The sequence below is a fragment of the Hoplias malabaricus genome, chromosome 4, assembly GCF_029633855.1.
Source record: "Hoplias malabaricus isolate fHopMal1 chromosome 4, fHopMal1.hap1, whole genome shotgun sequence".
In the NCBI taxonomy this organism is placed as follows: Eukaryota; Metazoa; Chordata; class Actinopteri; order Characiformes; family Erythrinidae; genus Hoplias; species Hoplias malabaricus.
Genome location: NC_089803.1, coordinates 37,371,750 through 37,384,791, shown reverse-complemented (window position 1 = coordinate 37,384,791; position 13,042 = coordinate 37,371,750). Strand labels below are relative to the sequence as shown.

Below are 13,042 nucleotides of genomic sequence, written 5' to 3'. Positions count from 1 at the left end.
GCCCTGGGTGAGCGATGACCTTTGAACATACAGCAAAGCACCCATTTTAGAGTATAGCCAGATTGAAAGTGTTGATACTGAATTACTCTTACCTTTCAGAATGAATATGTTGAGAGAGTGATAAACGAGTTGTCTCTCAGGGTTAGAAATTATTCTAAAACAAAAACACTTGCCTTCTCTCATCTGTAACTGGAGGGACATTTATTGCAATGCATACAGAAATTGTGATGTAAATCAGTGATGTGCACTGTGGAAAATTAACATTCTATTTTGAATTATATTATATAATGCAGCATCTTTTCTTGAATATCAAAAACTACAGCTGAGCGGCCACTTATTCCAGGACATTCAAGACTTGAACCACACTGTTCTTACTTTTCTGCTCTAATTTCATTAGTAAACTATACAAAAACATTGATATCGTCATGATTTTTGCTTCATATATATTTTGCGCCTCTCACCATCAATGTTGAGTTGAACGCAGTGCAATGTGCATGGCTGGGAGAAAGAAAGCAGTGGTTAATGTCATAGTTTCCATGATGCGTTGGTGCCTTTCTTTCAGTTATTTAGGCCGGATGTGTTTATAGTTGTTGTTTATTGCTGTTGGAGTGCATTGTGTTCTATTTCTTTCCTACAGAAAGGTGAGCATTCAGTCAATGCCCACCAAGTTCTTGTCAGCGCTATAGGTATGTGTTAAACCATGAAAGAGCCAGTGTAATGGAAAATCTGCTGCCTGTCTCTGTAACTTTGAAAATGCCACTATATGTTGTTTAAAATACATCATGATCCCAAAATCAAATTAATGTGTAACAGTCAAGTGTATTGTTACACTCCTAAGTTATAACAATGCCCATGCCAACATCAAAAGCTGGAGCTGAGGATTGGTGACAGCAACACCACATCAATTTTTTGCATACAGATGAGTTTATGTCAGGGGGGAAAAGTCCATCATGAACAGCAATTTTATGGGCAGTAAAGTGCTGATAAGATCACAAAGGCCAGTCCAGGAGCCTGCTTTCCCTCTTATCAGCCACCACTGTAAATGTGTAGCTTGAACAAGAACCTGACAGAGCAAAAGACCTCCTGATGCTTCACACTTTCCTATAACTGAGCCACCATGCCAGGACTAATGGATCTAAAACATCTGGATTTCTCTGTGAAAACACTGTTGTGTCTCCTGACTGTGTTCTCTGTCAACACATTCGGTCAATGTAAGTGCTGCATGAATCTGTGCCATTTTTCAAAAATAATCCATCATACTCTATAATTTGCACCATAAGTCACTTGCTTTTGTTGGGTTATAATTTGCTTACATGAGAGTTGGGGGCATTAAAAAAAATAATTGTGCTATTATGGAAATGTGATATAATTTGGAAATGAAAACTTCTAGAAAATGGAAGAATGCAAATATGCATAGACTACAGTCAAATTAACTTTCATTATTATAAATATAAAGTGTAGATTTGAGTCATTGTTAAACATGCCATATTGTAAAAATCAACCTTTAAAAATTGTGTAAAAAATGTTGGAAAGTAAAGATAACTTTAAAAAATAATAGGATTAATTCTTTATTACTTGAAAGAAAAAGACAACAATGTTCAGTAAACAGTAATTAACGAAAGAAAGTGAGTTTTATAATGTGACGACCATTTGCTATTGTTTCTTTTTTTTTATTCTTGAATATTAGTCCTAGGTACAGTTTATACAGTTTTATAAAGTAATTAGATGGTAGTTACTGAGCGTCTAGAAGAATCTGCTGCAGTAAGTTGGATTGTCACACTTCTTTTTTCATGCAAAGACTCAGGAGCCTTTATTATGTTTTTTTTTTTTTTTTCATTGAACCTAAACTCTTTTTTAATAAGTTGCTTTCTTTACAGACATACAATTTAATTTTTTTGTAACGTGATGGTTATTAATATTGTATAGTAAATCAAAAAAATATTTTTTAACTTTCTCAATAATGCAGAATTAATAAGACAAATATCTATAACAGAATTTGTACTCAGAAAAATAGGGTGCCCAAGACTTTTGCACAGTTCTGTATATAGCAAATGAAACCATACTGCCACAAGAAGTTTGCTGATGATTAAACAAGCATATTGACATATACAATCAGTACCTTCTCTGCTTATTAAATTAATTATTAATGTTAATTTAATTTTACTGACAAGATAAGCAGATTTCTTAAATATAATTATTTTACAAAATTCTCTAAAAACCCTGTGTACAGAGCTTTATAATATTGGTGAATTCTGGAAGTTTGTTCATGAATCAATGGAGTAAAGCTCCAAAAAATGGAAAATTTGCTCATTATTACTTGATACACAACTTCAGCTGCTCAACAGTCCCATATAGATGTCTGATTTTCTTCTTCATGATACAAAATAGGAGACAGATCTGGATTGCAGGGAGGTCTGTCAAGAAAATGAACATATAAAGTCATATTGGTTTAGCTCATGTAGAATGATCCCATTTGACCACAGCACACTTTCCCACCGTCTTTCAAACCATTTGAAATGAGCTTGAGATCAGAGAACTCATTCGTGTTTCTGTATTGACTTGACATATGGCTTTCTCTATGTTCTTTTCCATCTTGCACTACAGTATGTATTTTTTTGGACTTTTTGGGTTTGGCACAAAGTGGTGAGCTACAACCCATCATCACTTGCAGAAACTGAGCCTTTTTTTGAATACTCCTTTTCTACATTTTTTGTTCTCCTGCCTATTGTGTAATATTTCAGAATTGAATATTCCCCAAAAAATCTCTCATTTGTTGCAGCCCATTAATTATTAATTTGTTTATATATAAACATTACAACCAGTCAATTAAAACAATTTTTACCCTTTCTTATTTCATTAAAGTTTCAAGAGAATGAATAAATCACAAATTCTTGTTGCTCTTTTTAAGATATTTCACAAAATTCCCATGATATATATTGTTTTATTGGGATAGATTTCTTCTACATGTCTTACACTGGTGATTAAAAGTGACTTGTGAGTCAGAATATTCACTGTGTCTCTGTTGTACAGTATGTCAAGTAGGTCAAGACGTGATAATTTTCAAGGAGAACAACACAGTTGGTGCAACAGTCACTGCAATAACATTTCTGCAGATGGATGTGACTCTCAGTATCACAGACAACCCCAATGAGTCTTTTGGCATAAATACAAACTTGCTTGTGGCAAACAAAGTGCTGGACTATGAGGTAAATTTCCATTTCACAGACTCCACTATTTTTTATAATATACAGCCCAAAAATAATTATCCAAACATTTGTAATGTTATTGTACGTAGTAGTTGGTTAGTGGTAAAGAAAAAAACAGAGGCTTTCTGAACCACGCAAAAATGTAAGTCTAATTTTGCTAAGCTAAGCTTGATTACAACTGCATAAAAAGCATTAAAAGTTTTTTAAAAATTACATATTGTGGAAAGACGAAGCTAGTATTTTCACTCTCTATAACTGTATAAGGAAATCCTACATGTTTATGTATGTTTATCCCAGGCCCTCATTGATCCCACGTTAAGAGTTGGACTTCAATGTGTAAAAGGAGGAGAAACAGTAAGTTTAATATCACATATTATCTTTGATATTCCTGCTTATTGATGTCGTGGAACTCTATTATTACTCTGGTGTAAGCTAGCGTCAGTGAAACTTAATCACAAAATTATGCTTTACAGCAAAACCTACATGTGTTTGTGGTTGTGGAAAATATTAATGACAATCCTCCAAAGTTTGCACAGGAAAACTACTTTCTAGAACTCCCAGAGGTAAATCTTACCTTACACTGATCATATTTAAATGCTTGAAAAACACAATGCAACAATTAATTTTCTGACTGGACAACCCACTATTTTATTTATTTATTTATTTATTTATTTATTTATTTATTTATTTATAATGACTTAAGGAAGGGCATTATCAAATGTCACTAAAATGATGTTGTCTCTCTTATAAATAGCTATCAGAAGTTGGTACAAGTGTCGGCAGAATTGAGGCTACAGACCTGGACAAAGACAGACTGTACTACCAGCTAAATGCCCCCATGGTAAAGTTCTAAATGATTTTCAGAAATCGTAATAATAATCCTAAACTATAGTCATAAAACCACAGTGTCAGCTGCCTCATCTCTCTCTCACTCTCTCTCTCTCTCTCTCTCACAGAATGTATTTGGGCTAAAATCAGATATCGACCCAGAGATTCAGGTGAAAACGGTTCTGGATTATGACACCACTCAACAAGTCAATATGGTGCTCTTTGTTCAGGCAAGTCTCAGCTATTCTAGATATAGAAACCTAAGGTGATGTTAAAATAAATAAATAAAATTTAAAACCCTAAAAACCCTTACTCTCTGCCAAGTCGACAGTACAATAAACATAATCCAGTTTCTCTAATATATAACAGGAAAAGGTATGATCTCCATGCAGCATGTTGACATGTTGAAGTGACTTGTTCACAGAAATATCAATCAAGTTTTTGTCACCTAAATTTCAGGATACACCTTTATCATCAATGGAAACCCCTTCACATACTGCCTCAACCTCCATCACAGTTAAAATCATAGACATCAATAACAGACCACCATGGTTCCAGCCTTGCACAGAGAGCACTCTTGGAATCACCAAAATCTGCCTCAACTCTGGATATCAGGGAACAGTCAGACTAAACCAGCTAGAGGTGTGTACCCTCCCAATGCTTCCAACAGTCACAAATAATGCTCATTTCTGCCTTTTGAATGCAATGCCAAATGATGCAATTTTTTTGCAGGACCTTTATAATGGAAAACAAACGTCTTTGCTCTTTTTAAAAAGAAAGTTGTCTGTAGTGTTCATTATTCCTATAGGCTTTAAATTAAGCTATAAGACAAAGTCCATTCTGATAAATTGTTTATGTCATGTCACAAAATCCTGATGTTTACTTATAAATTATTTACCTGTTCAGCTACAGCAGTTTACCTCTAACCATTAAGGACTGTTTTTTGAATGATGGACATTAAGAGCAGCCAATCAAAAGGCAGAGCTATTTCTAAACCATCAGATTAATTGTAAATGTTAGATAATGGTAATTTAAAACTGAATTATGAGTGCTGTTTCCAAGTAAACCCATAAGAGTATCATAACAGACATCAATGTTCAATAAAAAAGTGTTTATTTTCCACACTACTGTGCAAAAAATAAAAGGACCAAGCCCCAAAAAGCAAAATTGATTGATTGATTTGATTAGGAAACAAATTAACCAATAATCTTTGGTTACGTTAAATTTTGAATTCTTGCAGAGATCTTCTAACAGAGAGTGTAGTTCAACCCATCGCTGATGCCTCTGACAGTTGATGAGTTGTTAAATCACATGCCTATAGTTTGTGTTTAATTTAAGATAGTGGGATCATCTCTTTATTATTTAAAGCTGACAAGAACAAAACTCATGGCTGATTGATTAATTCTCAGGTTCCTTCTACACTCTCAGAAAAAAAGGTACGGTAGAGCTACATTACTGGTCACTAAAGGTACAAACTGTTTAAATATACCTTAAAAGGTGCAATGGTGTTTAAATATCCAGTTTTGTTCCTTAAAGGTATATTACATTATCTTCTCCAGAAGGAGCGATAAATGTTTGCAATCTTTCCTTATAGAAATGTGTCATATAAAAGACACAATCTAAGTCCTGGGGAATAAATGGGGCATATTCAGTCAAAACAAATTTAAAATCTACAATTATAATAAATTAAGGTACAATTGTGTTCCCTAATTAAAGGTACAAATATGTACCCTTGAGGGTACCACCACAAAGACGGCAAAAGGTACCACCACAGTGACAAATTTTCTGACAGTGGATGATGATTTTTGCAGCGGGAGCATTGTCTTGCTGAAAATAACGTTTGGTTGTTCCTCATTTCAAAACATGTCAGCTGCAGAAGCAGACCCTTTCTTCTATTTTGTATTTGTTATAAATACAATTAAAGGCTGTATGTTTTGCCAATTTGGGCTTGACTTCACTTTTTTAATGCAAGTGTGTGCATGGGTTCTAACAAAAAGGCATGAATATTAATGACATGGTGTTCTTTTTTTATTTACAGACTGAGGCCTTGCCTCTTAAGCCTGGTCCAGTGCATGCAATAGATGGGGACAAAGGCAGAAATCAAACAATCCTCTACACAATCCTTGAAGGTCAGGCAGCAAATATATATTTTTTAATTATAGCGTTTAACACAGCTGTTCCACAGAATTTCACTCTGAAATGTGTTGCCTTGAGCGCTTTTAGTTGCTCCAGCCAGCAATTGTTAACTGAACTGACCACAAAGTCTCTTTCAACAGGAAACAAGAATAATACATTCAGTATTCATGCAAGCACTGGGGCAATTACAATGCAGAAGCCAGTGGACGTAGCAGGAACAATCACACTGACAGTGATGGTAAGAAAATGCTTGGGGTTTCTTTTAGCTAAAAGCCTGCTTTAAACTATGACTCTATTGCTGCCAAAAATACCAACTTCTCTACATATGCACATTTTTTAACACCCCTGGTGAAGTAATGTTTTTTCTTGTTTTTCTAAGTGAAAGCTTAAACTTGTACTTCTATAGTAACTTCTAGAAGTATAAATTATGTTTGATCCAAACAAACCAAAATTTACCTCACATTTCACCTGTGCAATGTGTATGGAAACATTATGGAAAACATGGTGAATCTGAACTTTTTCTGCAGGCCTATGAAAGTGATACCCCAGACTTCTTTGCCACCACCACTGTCACAATGCAGGTGGTCACAAGCAGCCTGCACCCACCAAAGTTTGTCAAATCCAAGTATGAGGGCTTCATTTCAGAAGATTCAGGTGTTGGCAGCCTGGTGCTAGAAAGCAAGACCAGCAACAAACCCCTGCGTGTTGAAGCCACAGACGCAGACTTTGCTGATGTAAGAGTTTGGATATTGTTACTGATAAAACTAATGTTCATTTGTCCAGTTTTCAAGATCATTTGTCTTGTTTAGAGAAGAGTATGATGGGTCATGGGTTTGCCTGCTGCTAAGTGGCAATAACTCTAAAGATTCATTGGGAATTCAGTCAGTGGTGATGTTTGTCATTCATCTAAGCGAGTGTCATAGGCCATAGTAGAAAGGCTCTGACATGCACTCCCCTGTCACACACCAAATACAAGCCATTGTGAGCATCTGTTACCTGAGACAAATGTTTTGGTCAGTTACTATTACTGTCATGCAAAATAAAAACAAATAGCAGTGACTTAGGAATTAGCTTTCACACTTCCTGCTTGGTAACATGGAATTTGCTAAAAATAATGGACAAAGATTCTCTTTGATACTTTCAGTAATCTGACTTCACTGAAAAACTGACTTTAAGTTGGAACATTAATTCTCATTATTTGTGGCTTCCTTTATAGGGAGTGAACCCAGACATTAGGTTTGAGATTAAAGGCAACAGTCTCTTCCGAATCACTCCAGAGGGCTTCATCCTCACAACAAGTGCAATTCTTACAGGCATGGTGGAAATGGAAGTAAGAATTTGACATACTTTACTTATTTCTAAACACCTGTATCACATTTTACTTACTTTTTTAACTGGATGCTTTTAGCTTTAACTATAATTAAACTTTTTCAAGTGCATTTCATCAGTGGATTTCCTCTTCATTGCTCACAAAAGCTGACAAAATGAGCTTTTTTTTACAGCTACAAGTAATTGATAAAAGCAATGATGAATCTGACACAACTTCCCTAGCTGTGGAAATCACTCCAGGTGAGAGCAGATTAAGATCACATGCTTCTTATTATCTCATCCTTATTACCTTCCACCCTAATGGTGGTGGGAATTATAGCCATAATAGAAACCGAGAAACAATCATGGTGCCCTTTAACCACTTTTAAAAACATACCAGAGCGGGAAGTTACAATACACAGGGAAATATCGCTTGCTTGTGGGGTTGTGAGGGGAGATTGCAGGTGTTGAGAGGCTTATCTGTTTTTTTTTTCTTCTTTTCAGCCACTTCAAGAAATATGTTCTTATCTCAAATGAGGAAATAGATATTTGAACGCTTATCATAATGCTGAGGAACACGCTGACTATTATAGTATATCAGTACTGGTGTCACACAACAATGGTTATTAGCTTTAGCCGAATTAATGCAATAAATCTGTTGAGAGATTCATATTTTGAAAAGCATTTTAGAAACACATAAAACATACAATAGTGTTATGTTTGGAAGTCTGCTTTTTTTAGATTATTTTGATCAGAGCAAAATAGAACAAAATTCCAATCACACATGATGTAAGTAATTTCCTCTTTTTTAAAATTATTAACAGAGTGTTTATTCTTTACATAAATGGTTGCAACTGTAACAATAGCAATTTTCCTCTGGCATATCAATAAAGTATTTCTGAATCTGACTCTGAAAGTATCAATACAGGATTAAACAAATATTATAAAGTATTCTTGGGTCCTGTGAAGTACACTATATGAGTTTAACCTATTATTATTGCTATTATTATTATTATTATTATTATTATTATTATTATTATTATTATTATTTTATAATTTAATAGCCCTGTGAAGGACTGGTGCCCCTCCAGGATTTATTTCTGCCTTGTGCGAATGATTCCGAGTAGGCTCCAGACCCACCACGACCCTGAACTGGATAAGCGGTTACAGATAATGAATGAATGAATAGAAAACAACATAAATTATAAAATGTGCTTAAAATTTTCCATAGATTATTTGTTACATATAACTATCCTCATTTGTATTTATATCAAAAGAACAAATTTCCTACGAAAATTAATGTAATATAACTGAAAAATTATGCTGACTTTTATGGAGAATGCCCAGCAACAGCTGCTCCAGTATAAGCTCTTGAATCAGCCAGACTGCAACGGACTTGACAGGTATTACTGCTCTTCCTTTAGGGGTCCCTACAACTACTACAGAAATGCCCATCACAACCATCCCTACCACTACCATAACCACAGACATGATCACAAGCACTGCTGTAACCACAGACATGGCTACAGACACTTCTATAACCACAGATGATTTTACACAGCTAACCACCAATCCAGAAACCGTTACTTCCTCCCCCAGCACTATCCCCAGTGCTCAAACAGGTACATGCAAAAATAATACAGCTCATAAACAGTGATTAAAGAAATACACTACTTTATTATACAGTTTTTTTTTTAAACACCACGCAATCTCTGCCTGCACCACGTTTTCTGTAAGCATTTTATGTAGAAGCTCACTTCACCTGGGTGAAGGGGTTATTGCTGTAACTGCATGCTTAACTATGTTACTGCTGCTCTATGTACATAAATTCCAATCTAAACTGCTCTTTATCTCTGCACTCTGAGAAAAATGTATTGTCAGTACTATGTAGTTAGAAAGTGTACCATATGCCATTGCATTTAAACTCTTTAAAGGAACAATAGGTAATAGTTTTACCCAAAAAATTACAGCTTCAAAATCATTGTGATGCTCTACTGAGCTGTAACAGGGAGAATAGAGCCTCTGTCAATGCTACTCTTGGCTCAACATTACAGAAACTCCACTATGTAACTTGTGGAGGAAAGCTTTTATATCATGTGAACCTTGATTAACACAGATAATTGTACCTGTACAGTTCCTTTTTCTCTGTGTTGGAAATGTTTAACAGGGTTTGAATTGCACTGAGTGTATGATTCCAAATGATTAACTTCATATTTTAAGAATCCACTGCATGCCCATCTATGAACCTAGATTCCTGATAATGATGATGCCATGAGATTTACCAGTCCAGCACATGCCAAGATCATTATAAGAAATACAGTTCATACATTTCCTAGTGCTATATTCCTCATAATGATGTTGGTGAGCAGCTAGAATCATCAACAGGAATGGAAATTGCTGTTTGCACAAATTCATATTATCACCAATCATTATCAGTAATTCAGTCATTGGTAGTTTTTGGTTGAAGTGAATAATGCCTCCTTCTTGTTGTAAAAGTAATATTGCCTTTCTGAAAGTAGTTTAAAATATCTGTCTTCAATTTCCTTTCAGAGGAACTGCTTGTAGCGGGTGGTGACTATAAGGCAGAGGACATGGCAGCTCTGGGGGCCAGTTTGGCTGTAGTGCTTCTCCTCTGTCTGGTGATCATTGGCCTGCTCGTGTACCGCCTTAAACGCAATGATGCAGACTGGAAGAAACTGTCTGAGGCCAGCATCTTCCGCAGTATGGTAGGCTTTTCATAGAATAAATTAATGGTAAAATGTGAATCTTAGGAAATAGACACTGCATGTTAATAGCGCTTTTCCACTGCATTGAACCTACACGACATTACTCGACTCAGCACGGCTCTTTTGCTTTTCCACTGGCCAAATCTGGTCCCTGGTCCCTGGAACAGTGTCTCCGTGGGGTTCAACTGTGCCGAGTAGGTACTAAATTGTGACGTGTAAACCCTGCAGAGCGCTGATTGGCCAGAGACATGTCTATCACCACAAAATGCAGGGCTCATTCAAATCAAGCACAAACCTAAATATACAACAGCTTTCACATTTATTTTATCGGACTCACAAAGGCAGCATGTAACTTTACCTCAAGGTGTTTTGAAGAGGTTTATATGCTCCTTGGGTCAGGGGCCGACGAAAGTTTCCAGTGAAAGCCGAACGTGCATCTTCTGCTCCTCACTCCTGGGCTCTTGCGCTGAATGTAAGCTGTTGCTCATTTTCATTTAAAGCAGCAGGAGCTAACACTGGGTGTCCTGAATAGTACTGTTTACACAGGGGGAGAATGAAGCTGTTCTTGTGGTGTTTTGACCCAAGCCTTTATACTATGCGATCAGGAAACCAGGAGTTAACTTGTGAAAAAGGGCTATGATATGCTCCCTTCAGTATACACTCCTATAATTTCACTGAAAATTGAACATGGCATTAGCATCAATAGTTTCGTCTGACAATCGTGTCAATTAGACAACACACAAAAATAAATCTATTTTTACTGGTAAGAGCCAAATTACATATTTTACTGTGTTTTGTTAAAGGGGGGCTTATTAGAGTAGATTTCCCATATCCCACTTCCCTTTTAGTTTTAAACCGTGTTTATGGGCAAAACCTATGAATAATGACTGTGCAGTAGTGCTACTGTTTCTCATAGCTGTGTCCTTATTGGTTCCTGTAGCTGAATGGGGGTTCACCTGGGACTAAAGCTGGTGTGCAGTACACAAATGAGGGCTTCCAGAGTGATGATGACTTGTGCAGTGTGAGCTCCAAACAGGCAGCAGAGCTGCCTCTGCCTCTGGGGCCAGGACTGAGTCGCAGTGTCCCAGTGCAGCCGGACAAAGACGACAGCCCTTCAGGTCTTCAGAGCAGAACCAGCAATGAAAACAACTCTCCTCTAGCAGACTCCAGAAGCCACAGCTCCTCCGACAGCATAGACGGTGAGAAGGAGGTGAAACCCATCCTCACCAAGGAACGGCGAGTAGAGGATGGATACAAAGCCGTGTGGTTTAAACAAGACATAGACCCCAGTGTCAAAGAGGAAGTGGTCATCATTCCAGACAGTGAAGTAACGGATATCAACCATGATGATAATGAGGATGAGAATGATGATGATGATGATTATGATGATGATGATGATGAAGGAGAGGCAGACGAGGAACGTGTCAGACACAGCGATATGTCAGTAGGCTCAAAAAATGACGAGACAGATTTGTAGTCTCCAAAGTTCAAAGTTCAGCCAGTGACTGCAGTCTTTGTTCTGGAGAAATAGGGATAAAAATGTACACATTACAAGATGTACTGCTGACTCTTAGTTGTGCTAAAAGAGGTTCTTTGTGAAATGCCAAAGAAGAAACTCCCACTATTGGTCTCTTAAATACATTTTCAGTAATTTTTTTGGGGGGTAATGCTTTGCAATATGTAAAAATTATTAAACCTTTAAAGGACATTCACAAGTCAACCTTTAATAACATGGTTCTTTAAGAAACCATGTGTGTGGCATTCCTCAAGTACCCCTTTGCAGCACCATATTTTTTTATATGGCTGTTATAATAATAAAGACTTTAGTACATTTGCAAGGTGTGTAACAGCTCTGTAGTATCATTTTCACTCTTGCTTGGAAGTAAACATATTCAGTAAGTAAACTATTTCCTTGTAGAGTTTCAGAATACAAATAAATAAATACACTGTAAATGGAATAGCTGCTTAATATCAGACTAGAATAATTTAAGTGCAGATGTTTATACATGTTGGGAAATAACTATAAACATGTATCTGAAACACGTGTAATTGTGGTTGCTGTGGTTACCTTTCTGTAAGGCTCTGTGTTTATGTTAAAGCACTGTGAGCTGTGGACATGCACTCTTTGGCCTCTAATCATAATATAAATACCCAGTAATCATAAATGCCTTATCTCCAAGAAGATGAACTTTAACCATTACCTGAGATAAAGCCCCAGCATTATAATTCATCTCTTCTGATAGCAGGTCACTGTACAACACAATGATGATTATTCCATGACGTACTGTACCAGCTCATATAGGAACTGTTTGAAAATCTTTGTGTAAATGAACTATGTAATTTTTATCTCTTGACATTAAATATTAAGCACCACTTTTACTGTGGGTACCATAATTTGTATTATATGAATTGTAAAAATTATGCAAACACATAATGATACTGCTCTGGAACAATGATAATTGGGATTGTACACTGTTCTTCCAGTAGAACTGAGAAATCTTAGTTTTGTTGTTTTGTAATTTTATGACCTAATTAGCAAATTTATATTATGTTTAGATTCCCTTTTAAGATTTTCTGTAAACAACAATGAGTGAAAAATGTGTCAGCTCAATTTATAAATAACATCAAGGGACATGAATATCCTTCCTTGGTCACAACAATGGCATTGTTAAATGCTTTTGAATACAAATTGCCCTTGTTCAGACCTTTGCTTGGGATTTAAAATCAAACCAGTGTATTTTTTAATTCAAAACAACTATTTTACCATAGTATTTTCAATATTTAAATATGTTGCTCTTTTATATGGATTTTTTATTGCATTGAATTAGTATATACACT

General features: G+C 36.0%; 1 protein-coding gene across 1 annotated transcript; it reads left to right on the top strand.

The window, feature by feature from the left end:
* The first annotated feature begins 1,129 nt into the window (after positions 1-1,129).
* Positions 1,130-11,681, top strand: cdhr5b (cadherin-related family member 5b). Its single transcript, XM_066668837.1, has 15 exons — positions 1,130-1,211; positions 3,031-3,206; positions 3,504-3,560; positions 3,680-3,769; positions 3,961-4,047; positions 4,163-4,264; positions 4,494-4,676; positions 6,073-6,163; positions 6,311-6,408; positions 6,698-6,904; positions 7,387-7,500; positions 7,673-7,739; positions 8,903-9,106; positions 10,044-10,204; positions 11,145-11,681. Exons 1-15 carry the CDS (start codon positions 1,130-1,132, stop codon positions 11,679-11,681), a joined length of 2,256 nt encoding a protein of 751 aa, XP_066524934.1.
* The last annotated feature ends 1,361 nt before the right edge of the window (positions 11,682-13,042 follow it).